General features: G+C 47.5%; 1 protein-coding gene across 4 annotated transcripts in view; it reads right to left on the reverse strand.

Annotated features, from left to right (window-relative positions):
• The window catches only part of DNAH7 (dynein axonemal heavy chain 7), a 168,300-nt gene that overhangs the window by 99,166 nt on the left and 44,393 nt on the right, over positions 1-24,741 (reverse strand). For all 4 annotated transcript variants that reach the window (XM_077319509.1, XM_077319510.1, XM_077319508.1 and 1 more), the window contains 6 exons: positions 23,120-23,805; positions 20,679-20,865; positions 14,619-14,812; positions 12,179-12,377; positions 7,119-7,259; positions 1,261-1,473 (listed from right to left, as the gene is read on the reverse strand). In XM_077319509.1, coding sequence (XP_077175624.1) covers positions 1,261-1,473; positions 7,119-7,259; positions 12,179-12,377; positions 14,619-14,812; positions 20,679-20,865; positions 23,120-23,805 — 1,620 coding nt within the window. The remainder of the gene's footprint in view (positions 1-1,260; positions 1,474-7,118; positions 7,260-12,178; positions 12,378-14,618; positions 14,813-20,678; positions 20,866-23,119; positions 23,806-24,741) is intronic.

The following is a 24,741-nucleotide window of genomic DNA, read 5'->3' on the forward strand; positions in this document are numbered from 1 at the left end:
CGCTCAGCAGAAAACAGGGGTGCCCCTGACCTGTACCCGTTGTTCATCGAGTGGCCTTCTGTGCAGTCCCACGTGGGGAACCGCATGATGGTAGGCTGGCCATGGAGAAGAGCCTCCAAGCTTTTCTAACGAAATGTCTAGTTTGTGCAGTGCTCCCCCTGCCCCTCCCTCCCGTCTGTGAGAAACTGCGGGAGGGGTGCTCGCCCTGCCTCTGTCATGTGACCCTTTGGGAAGGAAAAGGGATCTCTGATGACGGAGAGGAGAGGAGGAACACCCCAGAAATGTCTTTAGAAAAGCTTGCAAGCTCTTCTTTGCAGCCGGCCGCCATCATGCAGCCCCATATGGGACTGTGCAGGAGGCCACAACGATGAAAAACTTTTAAGGGGGGGGGGGGACCCAATTTCTTCAGCAGCATTAGGGAGACTCAGGCAAGGCCCCTGACAGAACGACTTTTTATTTATGAACCTCTTGCCATTTCAATAAGGCTGCAGGGAATTGTTGGGGGAAGAAACATCATTCTAGTTACAAATGTTGTACACGTGGCTGATAAACACCTTGCCTCGCACTCCACAGAATGACTGGAAAGGTATCTTTGGGTATCAGCAAATCTTGGTGCAGTGGTTAAAAGCAGTGGCTTCTGATCTGGCGAGCCAGGTTTGATTCCCTGCTCCAGAGCCAGCTTGGTGTAGTGGTTAGGAGTGTGGGCTTCTAATCTGGCAAGCCGGGTGTGAATCTGCGCTCCCCCACATGCAGCCAGCTGGGTGACCTTGGGCTCGCCTCAGCACTGATAAAGCTGTTCTGACCGAGCAGTGATATCAGGGCTCTCTCAGCCTCACCCACCCCACAGGGTGTCTGTTGTGGGGAGAGGAAAGGGAAGGCGATTATAAGCCGCTTTGAGACTCCTTTGGGTAGAGAAAAGCAGCATATAAGAACCAACTTTTCTTCTTTCTCCTCTCCCTACAACCAGCTTGGTGACCTTGGGCTTCTCACAGCCCTGATAGTGCTGTGCTCACAGACGGGTCACATGAGGGCTCTCTCTCAGCCCCACCGACCTCACAGGGTGCCTGCAGTGGGGAAAAGAAGGGAAGGAGACTGGCCACCCCCTTAAGACTCTTTCTGGTAGAGATAAAGATCAACTCCTCTTCTTCTAAACAAAAGTATCGTGTTAGCGTATCACTCCCCCTATGTCAGCAGGCAAAACCAAACTGAAAAGCAACAAGAGGAAATTGCCCTCTAATAGGATTCGAGGGTATCATTTACCTCCCAGTAGTACCGAAGTTGGCTTAGCCATTCAAAGTCATTTTCGTCACTGACACACTTGTTGACAAGGGATGCGAGAACGTCTCTTGCGTGAACATCCAGAACGACAAGTGCACCGAGAGTCACTCGGTTCTGCTTGGACAGCTTTCCTCGCACTAAGGTGACGATGCCATCGATCTGCTCGTTGCACAGGTCCAGGTAACTCTCAAGGGCCTGGGAGAGGATGGAAGCAGGCAGGGGAAAGGGGTGGGTTTAGCGGGCGCCACATCGACAGAAACAGACGAAGCTCTGACTGTTGCCACAACTGGGTTTTCCCAACACTGGTGTATTTATTTTGAGCATTTCTACACCACCTCTTGAGAGTCCTGCATACCATTAAAAAATACAGTATAGGAATAACAAGCCATTTAAAAAATCCAAGGTAAGGCAATCCAAGATGTTAGTAGCACTAAAAACAAACTGTAAATATGAAGCAGGCTGTCACGAATTTGGTAAGATTTGATCCATAATTAAAATCCTCGATTAAGAGATCTGTTTTGATCCTGCACCTAGAAAACTGTCAACTGGGCACCAATATGTTACAAAGGCTAGATGCTACCACTGAGGTGGGGGGCAAAGAGGAGAGGGCTTGGGAAGCAGATAGTATAGGAGGAAGTAGTCATTACGTTTCCTTGACCCTGAGCCAGAACTTCAAATTGTGCCAGAAACAAATGGGTAGCCAATTCAGATCTCTCAGCACAGGGGTGATGGATTCTCTGTAACCTACCCCAACAGTAGCCTGGCCACCACAGTTAGGATTAAATGAAGGTTGCACTTACCTGTTATTTTGTTCAAGTATCTTCTGTGTAGGCACACATGGGACTACATAAACAAGCCTGCCACTGGATAGGCCTTTACAGCTAAAAACCTCCACGCATGCTGTGCACCCAGAGCCAGAAGCTTGTTTCCACCTACGGACCACATGGTCCTGCGCAGTAGCACCCCCTTTATTTTCAGTACCTCTAATGCTGCCAAAGCCAAGCATGCAGCAGGGCAGGAGGGAGGGCATGTGTACCTGTACAGAAGATGCTTGATAAACCAGTTACAGGTAAATGAAACCTGGTTTTCACTTGTGCAGTCTGTGCAGTCACACATGGGGATTCTAGCAAGCTACTCACCAGGAAGTAGAGCATGCTCTCCTCATTTGAACAACAAATGAAGAACTGTCTTGCCCACTTGTGCTTGATGTCTTGCCTGTAGATCCAGCACATAATGGGCCATTGGCCTTACCCCACATGGATTCTTTGATGTTCTTATATTCCTATTTTCACATTAATGGTAGAAAAGAGCAAGAGTCCAGTAGCACCTTAAAGAAAAATGAAATTAGTGGCAAGGTATGAGCTTTCGTGTGTCTTCAAGTAAGTTCATACCCTTCCATAGACTTTGTCCGTTTAAGATGCTCCTAGACTCCTCCTCTTTTCTACTGCTACAGACAGACTAACAAGCAACCCATCTTGATCTATCTCCATATTAATGATGTAATTTGCATATTAGGTCATGTCCCTTGCCAAGCCCAGACAAGAAAAACAACACCAAATTTGAAAAGGAATCCTTTTCTTTGCAATTAATTTTCTTTGTAAACAGTTAAAAAAGGTTCTGAATTTTCTGTCCTTGGATAAGGCACTGAACATGCTTTAACACTATCGATCTCATTTGCTGGTGAGTAGAAAATGGGCTCTGAAATGTCTGTCCTTGATTAAGCACTGAACATGTTGCAACATTTCCTCATGAGAATCTTTCAAAATGTTTTCAGGCGCCTTTGGGGAGATCACGTATCCCTCCTTTGAAGGCAGACCTGATCCATATTTTCTTGGGAAAGAAGCAGGCATTGCAAGCAATAGGCTATTGTGGTTATAATAAGAACAGAACATACATTTCATCACAGACAAATTGAACTTTTCTATCCATGCTTTCAGCTCGAGATAGGCTGATCTCATATGCGCCTCGTGCTGGTGCCGGAATGATATATCCCTCACATGACTCATAAATATTTGCTAAAACAGTGCTTCAGAATCCCAAACACTGTGGTTCCTCCAATACCCCTTGTGGATGATTTGTGTTTTTGAGGAAGAATAAAGTTTAGACCATTGTCAGTTTTCAACTGTGAAAGGCTTCTCATAGCAATAAACCTTTCCTGGGAGTTCTTCACGGATACGAACAGAAGAGAACCTATTTTGGATCAGGCCAATAACCCACCCAGTCCAGCTCTCTATGTCACAGTGGCCAAAACTCAGGTGCCATCAGCAGGTCCACCAGCAGGGCCAGAACTCCAGAAGCCCTCCCATTGTTGCCCCCCCCCCGCAAGTGCGAAGAATAAAGAGCATCACTGCCCCAGGCAGAGTTTTTCATCTATACTTTGTGACTAATACCCACTGTTTATCCTGACTCCTTTTAAAGGCTTCTATGCCTATAGTACCACTTCTTGCAGCAGTCAATTCCATGGGTGAATTACTCTTCCTTTTCACTGTCCTAAGCCTAAAGGTAAAGGTAAAGGTATCCCCTTGCAAGCACCGTCATGTCTGACCCTTAGAGTTACGCATTTTCTTGACAGACTCAATACAGGGTGGTTTGCCATTCCCTTCCCCAGTCATTACCGTTTTACCCCCCAGCAAGCTGGTTACGACCTCGGAAGGATGGAAGGCTGAGTCAGCCTTGAGCCAGCTGCTGGGATCGAACTCCTAGCCTCATGGTCAGAGCTTCAGACAGCATGTCGGCTGCCTTACCACCCTGCACCACAAGAGGCTCTTCGCCCTAAGCTTAATTTCATGGAGTGCCCACCAGTTCTTGTATTGTGAGGAAGGGAGAAAAGTCCTTCTCTAGCCCATGCACTCCTGTTGCCTCTGCTGCTGGTGTTTTCTTTTCAAAATGGTAACATGATGGGGCATAGCCTAATATGCACATTACCCAGTTAAATATCCTGTGTCCAAAAGCTGGCTTCCTTATTAAAGAGAGACCTTGCTAATTTTGCACACTGATTTGTTTCTGCAGAAATGGAAGGGCCAAGCAACTTGAAACGAGCTTTCGACAGGTTCAACTCCCTCCTGCAGGATTTTCTGTAATTCCCTGCTCCAAATTCATTACAGCCAGCATGAACCAGTATTTGGCGGGCCCAGGTTCGAATCCCTACTTTGCCAAGGAAGCCAGGCCAGGCACTGACTCTAAGTCTAGCCTACCTATCAGGGTGCTTGTGAGGAGAATGGAATGAATAAGTTTTGTTAGTGACTTTGGGTCTCCGTGGGAAAGAAAGGCAGGATACAGATGAAGGAAGCGAATAAGCAAATTAACGGAACAATGGGTACATGCAATTGTACAAAATCAACATTATCTGAGGGGGAATAAAATGAAACGTTGGCTGACATTTCCAAAACTGGCAACGCATTACGCCTGGGAGAAGGGCAAAATATTAGTGATGAGAAACACTGAAGTGAGATTAAAACTCAATTAGAGAAAAAGCACAGCCTCTCCTTAGCCAAGTCACAGCTACATGGATCTCTAGAGAGCCAGCATGGTGTAGTGCAGGGGTAGTCAAACTGCGGCCCTCCAGATGTCCGTGGACTACAATTCCCAGGAGCCCCTGCCAGCATTTGCTGGCAGGGGCTCCTGGGAATTGTAGTCCACGGACATCTGGAGGGACGCTGTTTGACTACCCCTGGTGTAGTGGTTCAGAGTGGTGGACTCTAATCAGAAGAATGGGGCTTGATTCCCCCACTCCTCCTCCACGTGCAGTCAGCTAGGGGACCTTGGACCAGTCCCAGTTCTCTCAGGACTCTCTCAGCCCCAACAAACTCAGAAGGCAACCGTAGTGAGGGGAGGAAGGAATGTTGTTTGTCAGTCACAATAAGACATATGAGGCCTGCTGGGTGACTCTGGGCCACTCCCAGCTCTCTCAGCCCCACCTGCCTCACCAAGGTGTCTGTTGTGAGGAGATGAAGGGAGGGTGATTGCTAGCTGTTTTAAAGACTTCTTAAGTAATGAAGGATATAAAAACATGCTCTTCTTCCACTTCTAGATTGGAACTACAATTCTGAGCACACTCCCATACAAATTATCTTGTGATTTCTAAAGCCCTCTACTCCAATTCTGACTGATGAACCACAGTAGCATGATGGGAGCATCCCAGTCACCTGCCCTAGACACTCATGTCCTGACTACAGCTCTGCTGAGTATCTGCACACAAGCATCTGTTACCCCAAAAACGGGAAAAGCCAGTGAATAAAGGCCTGAATTATAGGGCCGGCTGCCATATTTCTACATGGGATCAGAATTATGTGATCTAAGCCCGCAAATGTGCTGGTTTTTTACAAGCCCCCCCCCCCTCATGTGGAACTCTGGCAGACAGGGAAGTAGGATAGGTGCACATAGTGGACACTGCAAGTAGCCACAACAATGCTCTTTGGTCATGCCCAACTGGAGTTTGATACAGTCAGTTCCCACACTGTTTCAAATGCACAACTAAAAATGGGCTGGCTACAAATCATTATAGATTTTTGGCTGATGCAACAGCGATTATTTGTGGCTTTTATAATTTTTAAATTTGAGATTTGTTAATTTCACTGGGTTTATTGAGTTTTTGGATTGTGTCAACCATCCCAAGATGGTATGTCCAAGAGGGGTGGTGCATATATCTCTAAACAAACAAACAGTTTGAAAATGTCTGGGGGAACATCCACATGAAACCATTCTCCATTTATCCCATTTCCATGCTCTGCCCTGCTTTGATGTGGTCTTTCCCAAATCTTGTTTGATATAATCTTTTGGGAAACTGCCTTTGGGCATTGTGTGGTCAGGAAAAGAGTTGTGCCCTTCTATGTCCACTGAATTTAATGGATTTAAAAGGATGCAACTCTGCTTAGGATCCTTAGGTCTCCCAGGCCATAGCCAGCAATTCCCAGGAGCGATCAGGAGGCATGACGGTAGTGCTCTCAGATCACTTTCAGTACAAACCAGAAGTGATCTCATGCGACACTCTAGGATTTACAAAAACTCTATGATAAAAACCATAGAATTTTTGCAAATCCTAGAATATTCATAGTGTCACTTCCATTTCTTAGTACAAGCGATGTAAGCACATCAGCCCGATGCCAGAATGTGCCCCCACTCCAACTCCTCCTTCTGCTGTTACAGGCACTGGTGGACAAAACAGTGGGCTTCTGGGGGGCTTTCCTACAATAGCCACCTTGAACCACAAGGAAAGGCAGGGTATCAGTGTCTCAATAAATAGATAGTGGGAGAACTGGCAACCCAGAGGATAGCACAGGAAGTCATCAGAGATGACACAGGACGTCAGGGGCCGGGGGTGGGAGGTTGTCCATTTTAGCAATCACTGTTTGCTGCTTCAATTCCCTCCTGAGATATATACGCACTGCCTGTTTAAAACCAAACCCACCAGGTTTCTACCAGCGCTTCAATGTACAAACTAAAATCATCTGGACCCTCTCAGACTCCTCCAGTGCAAGCCACAAAGGGTGTCCATCAGCTTGCCATTCCACCAGTGTCCAGGGGCAGTGGTACGTCCACCGGCAGGCTCTTCTCATAGCAAGCAAATCAGACAGCCTGTTCTTGGAGAAAAAGGCATCTGCTGCTCACTGGGCAGTCAGGTTGCTTGATCCTGAAATGCTTACAGATCCCCAGGATCAAGATTCCATATATCCGCATACAAGGATAGAAGGGAGTCAACAGGCCATCTTATCCTCTGCTTCCCCCAAGCGACTCACACACCATCACGTTACGGTTTACACAACGGTATGGCCCTGGCTCGTGAAAGAGGATGTAATTATGAGCAGCTCCAAAAGATTCTCCTTTGGTTGAAGAACACTTACCTCCTGGCCGTTTCTAACAGCCGTTTGGACTTCGGAGGTCCAGAAAGTCTGCGAGACGCAAAGAACTGTTTGCCCAGGCCATTCCCTAACCCAGTTGATGCGTTCGGTTTTCGGATAGGCATCTATTGCTTGGCCAATCACCTGGAGGGAAGCAAGAGAGACACCACATCAAGGAGACAAAGAAGCAATATGCCCAGATTCGTAGCTCAGATGGGCACTCTGAAGCCCAGCCCAACCAAGGCGCGCCTTGGCCCCTTCCATGCATAAATGACAACATGTTAAGACTCAATAAGTGCTGGAGGTGAAAGAAGAGATTGAAAACCTCCGTTTTCTCCCAGGCCATCTCCTGGGCCAGACCCCCCCCCCCAAAGGCTTGCTTGTGGATTTCTTAAATGATTTCACACTAAATATCTGTAAGCAACATGAGTCAAAAAGAACCCCCTGTGGTGCCTTCCCCCTCCCTTGGTGTCTGAAGCAACTGCTGATTTTATTTAATGGTTAATTCAAGCCTGCTCACGTCAGCCAGGTCAAAGTGTTGCATGAAGACACGCAGACGTGCTTATGCAAAATACATGCTCATGCTCCACTTACCCCCTCCCCCTTCCTCTACAACCAGAATAGGGGCTTAAGCCCAGGGAAAGAAGCATCTGAACCATCTCCAACGATATCAAAGCTCCAAGTACAGCAGACCTAGCCACGAGCTAAATGACCAAACACGCTAAAAGGACTAAATGGAGGTGATTCTACTTCAGTCACATCATGAGAAGGCAAGGCTCACTGGAAAAGGCAATTCATGCTCCAAGAAGTGGAAGGCAGTTGGAAGAGAGGAAAACCCAGCCTGAGATGGATTGTTTTATAGAAGCCACAGTGGCCCTCAGTGCCCTGGAAGGAGACAGCGGGCAGACCGAGGTAGTCCAAACTCCATTCCAAAGTTCAGGCACCAATTAAGACACGCTTGCAGCTCCAAGTCCCAAAGGAAATCCAAAAGCAGAGTTCTAGAGCAGGGGTAGTCAACCTGTGGTTCCTCAGATGTCCATGGACTACAATTCCCATGAGCCCCCTCCAGCATTTGCTGGCAGGGGCTGATGGGAATTGAAGTCCATTGACATCTGGAGGACCACAGGTTGACTACCCCTGTTCTAGAGCACAGGTTCACAGAGTCCAGGGCGACAATCCAGAATGCAGGCTGCAATGTCAGAAACTAGCAGACACCTTAATCCACACAGCCACTCCTTTCTTTGCTGCTTTTATACATCAGGTTAAACCCCTGCCAGATCCCTCAGCCCTGCTCCTGCAAACACTCATCCTCATTGCTGACATGGAACCTGTGCTGTGCACCCAATCTGGCACTGTGCCTTCTGTCTTGCAGCTCCCTGCTAGGCTGTTCCCACAGCTTTGGTGATGGCACGTGAACTGGCCAAAAGATGGCTCTCTCTTGCCAACTCTGGACTGGGGAGCTGAGGAGCCACTGAACTGATGCCTGACTGTGGGTCCACATCTGGCTCCTCAGAACCTGCCTCTTCCTGTGTCACTGTTCAAGGCTGTGGGTTTGGGTCAGGCTAGCTGGCTTCCTCTTCCTCAGAGGAATCCCCTGCATCATTGGGATCTGTCCGCAAGACCTGAGCAGGGCTGTCCATGATAGGATATCTAGGAGGTCACAAATTTGTACATTTGGCGTAAGTCAGAAGCAACTTGACAGCACTTAGCAGGCGCTCATCCTGAGTGCTTGAGCTTATGCGGATTTGCAGTGTTTTCCTGAGCAGGGTTACACCCTTTGTGTCCATTTGAAGTCAGTGGGGTCAGAAAGGTGTAACTGAGATTAAGAATGCATTACAAGCCCTCTCTGCTGGAAAGGAACCAATGAAATTCCACCCTCGGTAGGCTGGACGAATTGTTTGCAGGTCTGGTCTCGAGTTGACTGATCACACATTTTAAGACCAACACATTCAAGGCGGCTTTTCAATTGAGGCACACAGTAAAGTAATTTGTTTTTAAAAAATTACAATAGGGAAGAACTATAAAGGAAGGATACGATTAATACCGGTGTGTGTGTGGGGGGGGGGAGACCAAAACATTAAATGAAGTGAGTTCGAATCAAAAATAGACTAAAAGATAACGGCCAATTTATCATTTTTGTCCGATGGCATTCACAGCATGACAAGCTGTCAGCCACCCCCGCCGAAGCTTTTTTGTCTCCTCTTCTTTCGGTGGCTCTAACAAGCCCTCTTCAGTATCAGCGGCATTTGCCCATTGTTCACTAATTCACAGGAGATGCTACCGCGCTGTAATTTTGCCGGATTGAGTCATGACAATGGCGTTTTGATTATCACAAAGAAGATGCATTTATTCAGACAGGAGACCTTCCCTTTCAGCTCCAACATATTTAGAACACTGGGTGCTTCCCACAAACCAGTCCTGTCATACAGAATCCTGAGTTCTCCGCTCACAGAACCACAGCTCACGTATTCATAGAATCATAGAGTTGGAAGGAATCTCCAGGGTCATCTAGTCCAACCCCCTGCAAAACACTTATAACTACCTTTCCAACCACATTTACTCCAATTTCATGCCAACCTCCCCCCCCCCCCCCCAAAAAAAAAAGAAAACAGATTCCCTGGCCAATTTGGCCCGGAGGAATTTTGCCAAGTATTAGATTTCCCTGATGGAAATCACACAGATTTTAGGGCCTACAAGATGGAGCTCTTCTGCCAAGCCTATGGTGGAGGCCAGCTGAATATACACCTGGAACATCTAATCTAGGTCTCCCTCAGCCTTTCCTCTCCCCTTCATTGGGACAAGTTTTATGATCTCTGGGCAGGTCAGAACGTGTCACAAGAGCCAAGCACTGAAGTAACCCATTCCGCCCAGCTGTTTACAATCAGCCTAAATTCACTGAATCAGCATTTTTGTCAGATGTCTAACTAGCCACTGCCTAAACACTTTCAAGGAAGGGGAACCCACCACCTCTCAAGGAAGCCTTTTCTACTGTCAGGAACTTTATCTGGATGTTTAGCCAAAAATTTGTTTGAATTAATTTCAACTCATTGGTCCAACCCTTTGAGAAACCCTAAAAGTGGCATGATGGTGCACAATATGGTTGGGAAGCACAGCTGTGTACACGCCCACCCAGGGCTCCTCCCCTTCCCATCCCCTCCAAGTCCACCATTGGCCATTTTGGAAGGGGTGGGTGGGTCAATATGATCATATATAGTCAATATCACCCGATAAATATTTAACAAATTTTAAAAAACTTAAACCATTTAATTAACTCCCACCCATTCCAGGGCCATCGAGAAACCCCAGGGTTTCACGAAACCCTGGTTGAGGCGGCCTGGGTTAATCTCATCCCCACAAACATTTGTCTCAGTGAGATGGACAGTGTGCTTCCTAGGCAGGGACAGCATCGCTCACAAATGCTCCACAGCACCCAGAACCCTTTGGGAGTTGAATGCTTGTCCTCTGTGGTTTACATGTGGAAATCTAAGTAAATGAGCTATATTAATGATGTCTCAAAGATAAAGGCACAGAACACCTAGAGCCAATTTCAATCCAATGTGAGGCAGAGATCTGGAAGGCTGGGAAAACTGTCCCACAAGCAAAAACTGTAAAGTGCAGACCAACAGTTTTCAAAACGTAAAGGACGGGATAAGCCCTATGTTGTGCTGGAGTCCGATGTTAAGGTAACAATTCTAAAGAAGTGCTTTGAACATACTTGATTGTATGCTCCTTTGCTTCAGGGGAGCAGTGTTGGTGTAACGGTAAGGAGCACAGCAATCCGGGTTTGATTCCTTGCTCCCCCACATGCAGCCAGCTGGGTGACCTTGAGCGTGTCACAGCACTGATAAAGCTGTTATGACGGAGCACTAATATTGTGACACTCTCAGCCTCGCCTGTCTCACAGAGTATGGGGAGAGGAAAGGGAAGGCAATTGTAAGCCACTCAGAGACTCCTTCTGGTTGAGAAAAGTGGCATATGAGAATCAAGTCTTCTTCTTCTTCTTCATATGTGTTTTTCGCCCTCTAGTGGTCAATTCAATATGTCCGGCATATCTCCCTGCAGATTTAAACAGCAGGGTTTTATGCTTGATATTTCTTGTTGTTAGGTTCCATCAAGTTGTTTCCGACTCATGGTGAATTTCTAAACAAAGGCCTGCCATCCAATTCTCTCTGCAGTCATTTCTTTAAGTTTTTGTAAGGTCAATCCACTGATTCATTTCAGTCTATTCATGCATCTTGCTCTTCATCTACTTCTTTTTCGGCTTCCTTAAACCTTACCAAACATAATCATTTTTTTCTAATCCATCATTTGCATGCATTATGTGACCAAAGTATGAGAGTTTTTGTTTACAAATCATTGTTTCAAGAGAGTAATTGGGTTTTATTTGGCCCAGAACAGATTGATTTGTTTTTCTTGTAGTCCATGGCTTTTTCAGTAATCGCCTCCAAGTCCATAATTCAGGCATCTATCTTCTTCCTTTCACACTTCCATGGGGTCCAACATTCAGATCTATACATTACCACAGGAAAAACCATTGCTTTGACAATTCTGATCATTGCTGTCAGTGAAATATGCTGAAGGTACAGCGATGTAATGCCAAATAGACCACTAGAGGGAGCCAAATATGTGAGGAACAAATTTCCCCACTCCCAAAGCAACAGAAACACACGAGCAAGGAATATGAGAAAGCGGAGCAGCACCAAGTCTACTCCGAAGTAAGCCCCAGTTTCTTCAATGAGGTTTCTTGTCAGAAAAGTACTTTAAGTATTAGAGCCTTCAATCGCACTGCATTTTATGGCCTTAATGTGTTTGCTCAAAAATCATAGGACTAGATGGTAAGGGATATCACAATCCATACAAACACTTCTCTTGTAATTAGCATTCCAACCATTACTAATTAATGTGCGCAATCTGTCAGCATCCTTACCAATTTGAAACCGTAGAGACAAAGGGCAATGTCAAGGTTATATTTTTTAAAAATAGATGACCAACATTCAGTAGTGTTTTGATTTTTAAACAGGCATGTCTTACAGAACAAAATCAAAAGAACTGTGATTTATTACCTTGCGGATGGAATTGACCATAGCTGCTTCCAGTTCAACAAGCCATTTTTCCACCTGACCTCTAGCTTTAGAGGTTGATATTGTAGTGATGAGTTCAACGACTTCTCCTTCGCTGCTCTTCATGTGTGTGATGTCCAAGACTTCGGTGAACTCGACGCTAGCAATTCCTTCAAAGCACTTTTTCAAGTGAGGCTTTACCCTGAAGAAATGAGAGACAGAGTGAGTGTATGGCTATATGCAGGCCAGGCCCTGTGTATCTGAGAAACCGCCTATCTGTGTATGTTTCTTGGAGAGCACTTTGATCAGTCAAATAAGAAGCCCACATGGAATGTCTTCAGCTTCCTGGAGCACCATTAGGGTTCGAATGTGATACAAATTAATAATTGAGCCCACTCTTGGAGCATATAATGATTTCTTTTTTCTCCCAAAATATGTTTTAAATGTATCCTCTGAGCTGCCATTTTGAAAAAAATTACAATGCTTTCCCTGATTTGATCGGTGCAGTCTAGCCAGTTCTTCGAAGCTAAGCAGAGTCAGCCCTGGTTAGTTAATTAATTAATTGATTAATTAATTAATTTGTTCAATTTATTTCCCACCACTCCCTGAGGAATCGCGGCGGGTTACAACACATTAAAACCCCGATAAAACCCATAAAAAGTAAAACAACTTCTACATAAAACCAGCAAGATATCAAAAAGACCCGGGAGAAAATCTCGTCCCAATTTAATCAACCTCTAATACCATCTTAAAGGGGGAGGGAAAAAGAAAGAGGAAGGGAGAGGGCGCTGATGGAATTCGCCACCACTGCTTCTGTGGGGGGGACCCTGATCTGCCTGGCCGATCTGCCTAACCTGGCAGAAGAGCTCCATTTTGCAGGCCCTGCGGAAAGTTGATAGCTCCCGCAGGGCCCGCAACTCCTCCAGGAGCTGATTCGGGGCCAGGACCTAAAAGGCCCTGGCCCTGATAGAGGACAGGCACACTTCTCTGGTGCTGGGAATGACCAAAAGGTTTGCACCAGCAGAGCGTAAGGCCCTGTGAGGGGCAGTCCCTCAGATATACGGCGCCCAGACCACAAATGGTCAAAACAAAAATCCTGAACCGGATCTGGGACAGAACTTTCAACCAATGAAGCTGCCTCAGCAGCGGCTGGACATGGGCCCTCCAAGGTGTTCCAGTGAGGACCTTAGAAGCTGCATTTTGGACCTGTTGTAATTTCTGGATCAGGCCCAAAGGCAGGCCTGCGTAGAGTAAGTTACAGAAATCTATTCTGGAGGTGACCGTCGCATAGATCACTGTGGCCAGGTGTTCAGGGGACAGGTAGGGCGCTAGTAGCCGAGCCTGGCAAAGATGGTAAAATGCCTGGCCAGCTACTCTTTTGACTTGTGCCTCCAAAAGTTAGTGAGGCGTTGATAGTCACACCCAGATTCCCAACCTGGAGCACGACCTTCAGTTGCATCCTGGCCAAGGTGGGAAGGCACGCTTCCTGATCTGCCCCCCTACAGCCGAACCACAGGACCTCGGCCTTGGAAGGGTTGAGTCTTAGGCGACTCTGCTCAAGCCATTCAGCCACTGCTTCCAAACATCTGGCAAATGGATCCGGGGGAGAGTCCGGGCAGCCATCCTTGAGGAGCTGGGTGTCATCAGCATACTGATGACAGCCCAGTCCAAAGCTCCATACCAACTGGGCCAGAGGGCGCATAAAGATGTCGAAAAGCATGGGAGAGAGCACCACGCCCTGTGGGACTCCACAAGGGAGCTGATACTTGAATGGGAGACCCATAAAGGAATCGCGAGTCACTGTGTAGAGGGAGGCAACGGACTGACAAAGCACCGCTTAACATCTCTTGCCTTCGAAGCCCTACAGCATGAGTGGCCAAACTGTGGCTCTCCAGATTTCCATGGACTACAATTCCCATGATCCTTTGCCAGCAACTGTCCATGGACATCTGGAGAGGCACAGTTTGGCCACCCCTGCCCTACAGGTTCGCTATAAGTCAGCTGTGACTTGATGGCATTTTCTAACACCACTGAATTAAGTGGCTGTTATTTTCATGTAATCGTGCACCGGATTTCGGTTGGAATTCTCCCCACGAGATTGAAAGCTGCTCTCAGGGGCATGAGATGATTCACCAGAAAAATAAAATTCCTAGACTGACCTGGATGGCCCAGGCTAGCCCCATCTCATCAGATCTAGGAAGCTAAGTGGGTTGGCCCTGGTTGGATGGGGAACCACCAAGGAAGTCCAGGGTCAGGCAAGGGCCAACCACCTCTGTGAGTCTCTTGCCTTGAAAACGCCTTGAAAACAGCGCTTGCTGCAACCACCAAGAAAAGCTTTCTCTCTCTCAGCACAAGGATGAACCACTTGCACGGTTCACGTTTGGCTCCCGAGGGCAAAATTTGTGGGGCCACTTAGTATTTCCACACTGGCAGATCACTATACCGTGTCGGATCTTTGGTCTCTGAGAGAATCTCGAGGAGTTCATCGTTGGATAGGAAGAAGAACCTGGGGAAGAAGAGACGCTTTTTCTCTAAGTACTCGTTCAGTCCCTTAAGGATCAACTCCAGTAACTCGTTACATTTTTTCAGCTTCTCCAGCATCTTGTCGATCATCACGACGGTAAGAACGTGACGGTCCTGGAAACAAAAAGCCCCAAAATCAAAACTTGGGGGTTGTGTAAAAAAAGTGCTTTGCTGTTACAAATGGAAGGAAAAAATCATGAACATGTATGCCTACAACACATTTTTGATAACTAACTCTCTGTGAACGTTCTTTGGGTATACGAACACCTGCTGAACACTCTCTGAATATTTAGTAACAACCCCATTCAAACTCCTCTCTTGTTTTCCCTCTATCCATTTACGTGCTCACCGGTCGCCGCACATCTTGAGTGAGGCTTCCAGCTTCCCCCTCGGCCTGAAGATCTCCCAGAATGACAACTGATCTCCAGATTACGTGGACCCCTGGAATTGGCAGGGGCTCCTGGGAATTGTAGTCCACGGACATCTGGAGGGCCACAGTTTGACTACCCCTGCCCTGGAGAAAAGGGAAGTTGGAAGGGCGGGGTGTAGTCTATGACAGTGGTCCCCAACCTTTTTATAACCAGGGACCGGTCAACGCTTGACAATTTTACGTTGCTGCTGCCGCCTGAGCCCCTGCTCCACTTGCTTTCCCGCCGGCACCCCTGTCTTCCTGCCGCCCGCTGGGGGGTGCTGCCAGCAGCAGCTGCGCAGTGCCACACCGAGGGAGAGCCCCAGCCATGGCGGCTGCTGGAGAGCACCAAAGGTGAGCCGGTGGCAGAGTGACAGGGCAGACCCCAAGGCAGCAGCCAGGGAGGAGGACGAGAAGGAGCTGCGGCCTGGTACCGACTGATCAACGGACCGGTCCCGATCCCCGGACCGGGGGTTGGGGACCACTGGTCTATGACATATCTCTCTCCCCCTCACCCAACCACTAGCCTCCCCAAGGCTCTGCTTCCAATTCTCTAGATTTTCCAAACTGGAATTGGCAACCCCAACTTTTATTATATTAGAATGATTATAAATATATCTTATTTTTATACCCCGCCCTCCTCGAGTTGGCTCAGGGTGGGTAGCATCAGATTAAAACATTCCATAAAGCAATTTAAAATGCACAATTTAGGTTTTAAAAAAGGTGTTTAAGGCCACCTCCTCTTAACAATTAAAATCTGTTTTAGGGGGAGACCTAATCAACGTTTGGGCAGATTAATTGGCTGGGTGGGTTAGGCTGGGAGACCAGCATCTTCTGGATGTTAATTTCCTGGCATCAGCCATAGGCCTGGTGGAACAGCGCCATTCCACAGGCCCTCCGGAACTGTTTAGAAATCCGGAGGGCCCTGATTTCATTTGGTTCAATGTCCTAGCATCTCTCTCTCCTGTAAATTCTTTGGACAGAACCCCCGTACCCTCTAACAGCCACTATCCTTTGGAAACCTGATTTCTGTGCTGCCCTCACCTGCCTCTTACTCTCTCAGCCCGACACCCAAAGCTCAGATAGGATTTTCTGCCCTTGAGGCCGAATAACCCAGAGAAACGTGCACGTTAGGAATAATGGCACGTGAGCACTCTCCAGTGGCATTACTAGCAACTGCAGGAGCCCCGTTTAGAAAAATTTATCTTACACATTTGTCAAGATTTTCCCCTGCGATACAGGGATTCGGGGCTCTTCGGCTCTGTTCCAGTTCCCCAGAGGTTTTGCTTAACTGGTTTTTATTTCGCAGCTGCCACCCTGGCAGAGCTCAAAGACAAATGAGAGGGCCACAATCTGCGCTCGTTCGAAGCACCGTCGCCATTTGTAGATGACTTGCAGAAAAATAAGCTTCACGGAGACAAACCGCAGCTACGGTCAGCGACATGGCGAAAGGAGCTACAGTCTTTTAATGTCGTAAATCGACAACCACAGCTTCTCTTCAGAACCTCGTGCCGACGTCTAAGTTGTGTTTTTTTCCCCCTAGCAGCCTTCGATTTTCTTCCCACAAAGAAACTCAGATCGCTCCCTTTCTGCCATTTGTTTATCAAAACGCAGCAATGAAATCAAAGAGCAATTTCATCCTCATTGATCTGAGCCACACAGATAACAGCTATTTAAATCTGGGGGCAAAGCACGGGGCAGGGCCAAAAAAAAAAAAAAAAAAGGCCTTTGCTATTTTTCACAGTCAAAAAACACAACGGCAAGGTTAAAAATAACCCAAAACAACCAACACGGAGTCTCGGATTTAGTGCTATGGTGTGCCATGAAGAATCGAAGGGAGGCTTGTTCTCTGCTACTAGATCTGGTTGCTATTTCTAGACAGACAGTGCCATCATCTGGTAGAGGAGTGACATTGGCATTAAAGCAGTAAATAATCTGTTAAAATACTGGGTGATATTGGGTCTCCGTGAGGCTCAGCAGTAGCAGGAGAGTTGGTTTGATATCCCCGCTCTTCGCTGCCTGAAGGAGTCTCAAAGCAGCTTACAATCTCCTTCCCTTGCTCTCCCCACAACAGACACCCTGTGAGGGAGGAGAGGCTGAGAGAGCTCTGACAGGACCGCTTGGCCAGAACAGCTCTATCAGGGCTGTGACAAGCTGTCCTCTCTCCAATCCTATTTAAAATCTTCATGAGCCTTCTTGCCCAACTGGGTATGGAAGTTCAGGCTGGGATGCCACCAATATGCTGATGACACCCAGCTCTTCCTCCTGATGGATGACTGCCCTGACTCTCCCCCAGAGCATTAGCCAGCTGCCTGGACGCAGTGACGAAGTGGCTCAAGCAGAGTCATTTGAAGCTCAACCCTTCAAAGACGGAGGTCCTGTGGCTGGGCAGGAAGGGTCCAAACGAGGAAGTGTGCTGACCCAACCTGGACGGAGTGCAGCTATGAGCAGCTCACTCTGCCAAGACCCTGGGCATGATCCTTGATGATTCCCTCTTATTGGAGGCCCAGGTTAAGGAGTAGTTCAGCTCTACCACCTTCACCAAGCCAAACTACCAGCGCTCTACTTGGTCCCAAATGCCTAGCTAAAGTGACCCACACAATGATCACCTCTAGGCTAGATTTCAGCGATTCGCTCTTTGCAGGCCTACCTTTGACTCTGATCCGGAAACTGCAGCTGGTCTAGAATGCGATGGCCAGGGTCCTCACAGCAACGCCATGGAGGTCCCACATCCAGCCTGTTCTCCAACAACTTCGCTGGCTACCAGTCAAATTCCAGATCAGGCTTAAAGCTTTGGTAATTACCTTCAAGGCTATACAGGGTCTGGACCCAGTGAACCTGAGGGACTGCCTATGCCCCTGAAAGAGCTCTGCACTCCGCCACCTCCAACTGACTAGTGATCCCTGACCCCAAAGAAGTCTGCTTAACCTCAACGAGGGCCAGAGCTTCATCTGTCCTGGCCCCCAACTGGTGGAATGAGTGTCTAGAGGAGATCAGGACCCTAACAGAAATTAAAAAGTTCTGCAGGGCCTGCAAAAGGGAGCTCCTCTGCCAGGCATTTGGTTGAGGTCGACTGAAACTAAACAGCATCTACTGGGCCCCCGAACCTCCCTCCCTTGAACCCATACAATGGATCTGACCAGACATAAGCAGTTGTTGACTGTTAGAATGTTACTTTCTTTGTGTATTATATTATTATATTATTATTATTATTACTAGAAATTAAGCCCGCTGTAGCTAAAATACAGCGGGCGCTAGTGGATTTGGAGGAATAAGGAAGGAAAGGAAGGTAGAACAGGGAAAGAGGGATGGGAGTGAGAAAGGAGGGGAAGGAGTGGGTGAAGGGATGGGTAGAAGGAAGAAAGGAAGGAGGGCATAAAGGCAGAAAGACAGGAAGGGGGAAAGAGAGGAAGTGAGAGGGAGAGATAGAAAGGCAGGAAGTAGATAGAGAAATAGAGGAAGTCAGGAAGAGAGGAAGGATGAAGGAAGGAAGGCCGGCAGGGAGGGAGGTAGACTGGGAGGGGGGGAAGGAGGGGGGTTGCGGAGGGTCCGATGGGGTGAGTGGCGAGGGGTTGCGAATGGGGGGCTGCAGGGGAAGAGCGTGGGGTCGAGAGGAGTGGGTGCGTAGTTGTGCGGATCGCGGGGGTGCCTGTGGTGGGGGTTGGGGTAAGACAGTGATGGGTGGGGGGGGGGATCCGCGGCGGGGGAGGCGGAGGCGGGTTTTGAGGGGTTGAGGGGAAGACAGCGACGGCTGGGTTGGAGGCTGGGGGGAGTGCGGCGTCGACTTCTGGGGTGGGTGGGCGGGTTGTTGGGATGGGGAAAGCGGCACGGAGTGGTGGCGGTTGGGGGGCAAGTTGGGGGGGCAAGATCAGGGAGGATGGGTGGGTGGGGTGGCGCGGGGGGGCTACTTTGTGCGTTGCTGTGGCGGAAGGCATCCTGGCTGGCTGGGAGGGGGAGCAAGGTGCTCCTCCCCAGGCGGCCGCACCGTAGCCTGGCGCCTCCAGGAGGCCGGCGTTGGTGGGTAGATGGCCGCGGTAGTGGCGGCCAGAGCCGCAATCGTGGCCTGGGGGTAAGGCTGGTTGGGAGGCTCGGGAAGGCGAGGCTCCTGACTCAGTGGCCGGAAAGGCGCAGGGCTGCTGCATTGCAGGCGCGACGGCCCTGTTCCTTTCCCAGCGGCGAACTATCTGTGTGGGCAGTCGAGGTCTGACCAAGTGATTGGCCACTTGGCCCCTGAATGGCCAATCAGGAGCCTCTTCGTGGCTCCTGATTGGCCCCTCTGAGTTTTTATCACGGACAGGCACCGCCCTTTCTCCGCCCACAGAGCCCTTAGGACTTTATTCTTACCACTCTGTGGAGCGGTTTACAGATTATTATTATTATGGTTACCTGTCATTCCTAATTATTACTGAGTTTGATGTATTGTTCTTGTTTACGTTCTATGTGAACCGCCCTGAGCCTTAGGGGAGGGCGGTAGGTAATAAATAAATAAATAAGGTCACCCAGCTGGCTGCATGTGGAGGAGCAGGGAATCGAGCCCAGCTCGCCAGATTAGAAGCCGCCATTTTTAACCACTGCACCACACATGTGTAGCCTAAAGCTTTATGTATTTATGCTAAGTGACTGTGCACTCTGACCTGGATCCCCCCCTCCCCCGCCGATCTCATCACACCTTGGAAGCTAAGCAAGGACTTGGATGGGAGATCACTGAGAAAGTCTGAGATTGCTATGCAGAGGCTATGGGGGGGGGGGAAACCTCTGCATATCTCTTGACCTAGGCCTGAGATGTCCATTTCCTTTTGCAACTGAGGAAAAGTCCTGACGGTTATTTGCACTCCATTCATGACTGGTTCCATTTTCTGATTTTCATACCGCTCTCACTCTCTCATACATGTCTACCATCCAACCAGCTGTCTATCTTCTATACATATGCCTGTCATCCATTTCTCTGTCTCTGTCTACTCATCATGTATCTGTTTTTGTACCCCCTTTTTACTACCCAATGGAGTTTCAAAGCGGCTTACTATCACCTTCCCTTCCTCTCCCCACACCCTGTGAGGTAGGTGTGGCTAAGAGAGCTCTGAGAGAATTGTGACTGGCCCAAGGTCACCCAGCTGGCTGCATGTGGACAGGAATGGAGTATCAAGTCTGATTCTCCAGATTCGAGGATGCTGCTCTTAATCACTACACCATGCTAGCTCCATCTATCTGTTGATCTATCATCCATTCATCCATTTGTCATCCATCTACCTGTCTGTGTGTCTGTCTCTCTGCCTGTTTATGATACGTCCATCCATTTAGCCATCTATCTGTCTGTTCATCCATCTATCAACCATGCATCAACCATTGAATCGTCTGCCTGTCCATCTATCATCCACCCAGCCATCTGTCTGTCTGACTGTCTATCACTGTCTATCATCCATATATTCTTCCATCTATCATCCATTCATATATGCACAGAATTCATACATACTTGTCTGTCCATCCACCCATTAGTCTATCTTTTTGAATCTAGCTACCTAGCTATAGCTCTATATATAGCATATATAATTCTTCTTAAATCACATTTACTACCTGAATGGCACATTTCATGATATCCTTCCAGGTTTTGTCCACAGTGGTGAATCGTCTTCCTTCCTCAGGCATCTGGGACATAATGTCCGGAGAACTGAAAATGGGCTCTAAATACAACCAGGTCGCCTGAACCTTGAGCCACTCATCCAAGATCTCCTGCACCAACAAAAGCTTTCCTTCCCAGTCTCTATAAAAAAGACAGTGCCAAGCTTTAGATTGAGATCTTTATAATTGCACCAGCGAGACCAAGAAAAACCCTAGAACATTCCCATTGCTCCATGACTGGACAACTAGTAGGGAGATGAAACAGCAGACCATCTGCTTCATGTCAGCCAGATGAAGCTTTCCCGAAGGACACCCTTGTCCTCAAACAGAAGATTCCATGGACTTCTTGCTCTCATGTCCCCACCCTAATTCTGTTTCCAACCCCCCCCCCAAAAAAAAATATTTTATTATTTATTTATTTGATTTCTATACGGCCCTTCCATATGGCTCAGGGCGGTTTACCTACAACATGGAGGATTCATGGAACGAATTCATATATAACATAAACAAATACAACAACAACAACAACAACAATCTAAATAACACAATGTAAGTGATTTTAAACAATATAATAGGAATGGAACTTAGCTAGACAGACTGGTTCAGGCCATGGAGAGGATGTCTGAGTTGTTGGTCTCAGGCAAATGCCTGGTAGAGGAGCTCCCTTTTGAAGGCCCTGCAGAATTTTGGGAGTTCAGACAGGGCTCTGATCTCTTCACCAGGTGAAGGGCCAGGACAGAAAAAGCTCTGGCCCTCGTTGCTATCCCAATCATGACAAGGAATTCAAACCCTATGCCAAGAAATCTCCTCTTCTAATGTCAAAATATATTACTAAACTTAATCAAGCTTTTTGCATTAGTCAATATGGGGAGGGGCCATGGCTCAGTGGTAGAGTGTCTGCTTGGCATGCAGAAGATTCCATGTTCAACCCCCAGTATCTCCAGCTAAAAGGATCAGGCAGTAGGTGATAGGAAAGATTTCTGTCTGAGACCCTGGAGAGCTGCGGCCAGACAGACTAGACCTTTGAAGAACCAAGGGTTTGATTCAGTCAAGGCAGCTTCAGGTGTGGGTTTCATGTTCTGAATGGGTACAAAGGGTTTTTTGGCCAGGAGATACAGCATGGCATGGTGACACTTATGAGGGACAGCAGGGGAGCAGTAGTCTATCAGCAGGGAAATATAACTACAGACCCCCAGGAGGGACAAACTAAGAAGCCATGCAGGAGCACCACCACAAAACACATTGAATAACTTTGTTTGTTTCATCTGTGGTGTAATGGTAAAAGCACATGGAACACTAACAAAAAAAAATGTCCTATGTGGATTAGTAAAGACTGTGTGAGCCCATAAGCCAACAATATGCTTCCCATAGAAAAGAGCAAGGGACCAGTACGAACCACTTTCAAGATAAACAAAATTTGTGGCAGGGTATGAGCTTTCATGAGTTACTGCTCAATCTCTAAAGAAGAAACTCCTTCCAATACTCATGAAAAATTACATTTCCATCAGTACTAAAGGAGAAGGATTCACTTCCGAATGAAGCCAAAGGAAAGCCAAAGGAAAACAAAGGAGATAGAAAGGACATGGGATCTTCTGAAGCAATTAGTGACAGCTCTTACAGTCAGCTGACAGTTTGAATTTTAAAAGTGTATTTCTATCTGTCAACAGAAGAGGGATGGGTATATAAGAAAACCAAAGCTGACCTCCTTAAGAACTCACAGAGTCAAATGACAATCGAAGCTGATCCAACCAGTGTTGGGGGAGGTTCAAGTACAGAAAGGACAACTGGACAGGAAGTGAACCCTCTGCCTCCTCAGCCCTTCCCCACTGAAAAGGCATTTCCCCAGTGCTTCCTACCCCAATGGTTACTTCCAGTCTTGGAGCCCAGGAAGAGAAAAACAAGATAAGAGGTCCAGGGTCATTATACAGAGGCAAGCAATAGCAATACACCTCTGAATGTCTCCGTCCTTGAAAACCCTACAGAGGTCACCAGAAGGCGGCTAAGATTTGACAGCCCTTTCTATCACCACATTTTTGAGAGGAAGTGACGATAAGACTTCACCTCTACCTGCCTACCTGCTGACCTTCATTTTTCTATTTAAAAAATTAGCAAGCTGTTTCTCATAGATGAAGCCGCTGAAATTAATTACCAGCTGACAGCCAGTGGTTAAAAAGGCGGGATACGGCCAGGTCTCTGAGCTCACAAGGCGACAGTGGTCCAGTCACTGTCCCTCACCCCAACTTTCCTCAGAGGGTTGCTGTGAAGCTAAAATGGGAAAGGAGAACCATGCACACCTGCCAGGAGGTGCATGACAAGATGAAAGCAATAAACCCCGCCAATAGACCCACCCCAAGATCATCTGTGAACTGAGTCACGGCCACGAGGGAACATTTTACCTCATCTTTTTCTCATAAGGCTTAATGAACGGAGACCCTCTCATGGTCTGAGTTTTGACAATGTGGTCATCCAGCAACATCTGAATGTCATCCACGGCAGACAAAATGTAAGTCCCCGTTTCTCGGTACGAAAGGAGAACGAACTCCATGCTGTCCCATTCTGAAATCATTTTCACCATGGCCTTCTCCAGCGAGTGCTCTTTGCTGGCCATTTCACTGATGCCTTCAAACTTATCCAGGTACGGCTCAAGGTGCATTTCGATATAGGAGGAGACGGTCGAATCTTCGGAGGGCTTCAGTGAGTAGCCCACTATTTCCGACATGGCTTCCCAGTGCCGATCTTGCAAGCCGGGGTTGCAAATTACTTGAATCAGTGGGATGTGCTCTTTAAACTCTTCCACTTTGGCCTTAATCCTTGTCGTTATAAACAGCGCATTTGGGGAGTCGTGGAAGGTCCTTTCTAGTTTATAGAGTGCTCGCCAATAGTTTCCCACATCTATGTCCACTTGGTCTGGATTCACCTTAGTGAATATGCCATCCATCCAGTTCCTGTATTTGGTGTTAAACTCTACAGTCATGTCATAAAGTCGAAGGTATGGGTTCAGGGCATCTTGAATCTTTTTACGCTGAGGATACTGAGTCGTTGGCCATCCGTAAGCCTCCTCTTCTGCATTAAATTGATCGATCTGGAAAAAAGAAACCCACAGAATATGTTTAAAATTCTGAGCCATAGGGAAGGGTGGTATAAAATCTAAACAAACAAACAAATAAAATGTCCACAGGAGACTGGAGTTAATGAAGCGACCAGTCCTATGGCTTTAAGAGAATAAAATATATACAGTATTTGCTGGCGTATAAGACTACTTTCCCCCCCTGAAAAACATGCCTCCAAGTGGGGGGGTCGTCCTATACACCGGGTGCACTTCAGTTGGGATAGACATAGCTGCCCATAGTGGCCCATAGTACTGTAATGCAATGTAACAAACTCTATATTTTGAGTGGAAATGTTGAGGGATCGTCTTATACACCCAGTCGTCTTATACGCCGGCAAATACGGTAAGCATAAAATATACAAGCATAGTGGGCCATTCAAAATATTCACTGACAGAGCAGGATCCATTTGATTCATGTACTAGCTCGTCAGTGGGGGGAAAGAATAGCTCAGAAACTGCAAAAACGATGGCAAGGGAGGGAAAACATTAAATGTACAGAATCAACACTCAACAGACCAACTCATGATTGTGATGAAGAAGTCCAACCCCCTGCTCAATGCCGGATCAGCCCGAACAGCATCCATAATAAGCATCTGTCCAGCTGCCACTTGAAGACTGCCAGTGAGAGGGAGCTCACCACCTCAATTCCACCACTAAACTACTCTGAGAATGTTTACCTGCTATCTAGCCAGTACCATTCTACCTGTAGTTTAAACCCATTACTGCGAGTCCTAACCTCTGCTGCCAACAGGAACTACTTCCTGACCTCCTCTAAGTGACAATCTTTCAGATCCTTAAAGAGAGCCATCATGTCCCCTCTCAGCCCCTCTTCTCCAGGCTGAATACTCCCAAGCCCCTCCGCCTTTCCTCATAGGGCTTGGTTTCCACGCCCCAGATCATCCTCTTCGC

The sequence above is a fragment of the Paroedura picta genome, chromosome 2 (genome assembly GCF_049243985.1).
Source record: "Paroedura picta isolate Pp20150507F chromosome 2, Ppicta_v3.0, whole genome shotgun sequence".
Taxonomy (NCBI): Eukaryota; Metazoa; Chordata; class Lepidosauria; order Squamata; family Gekkonidae; genus Paroedura; species Paroedura picta.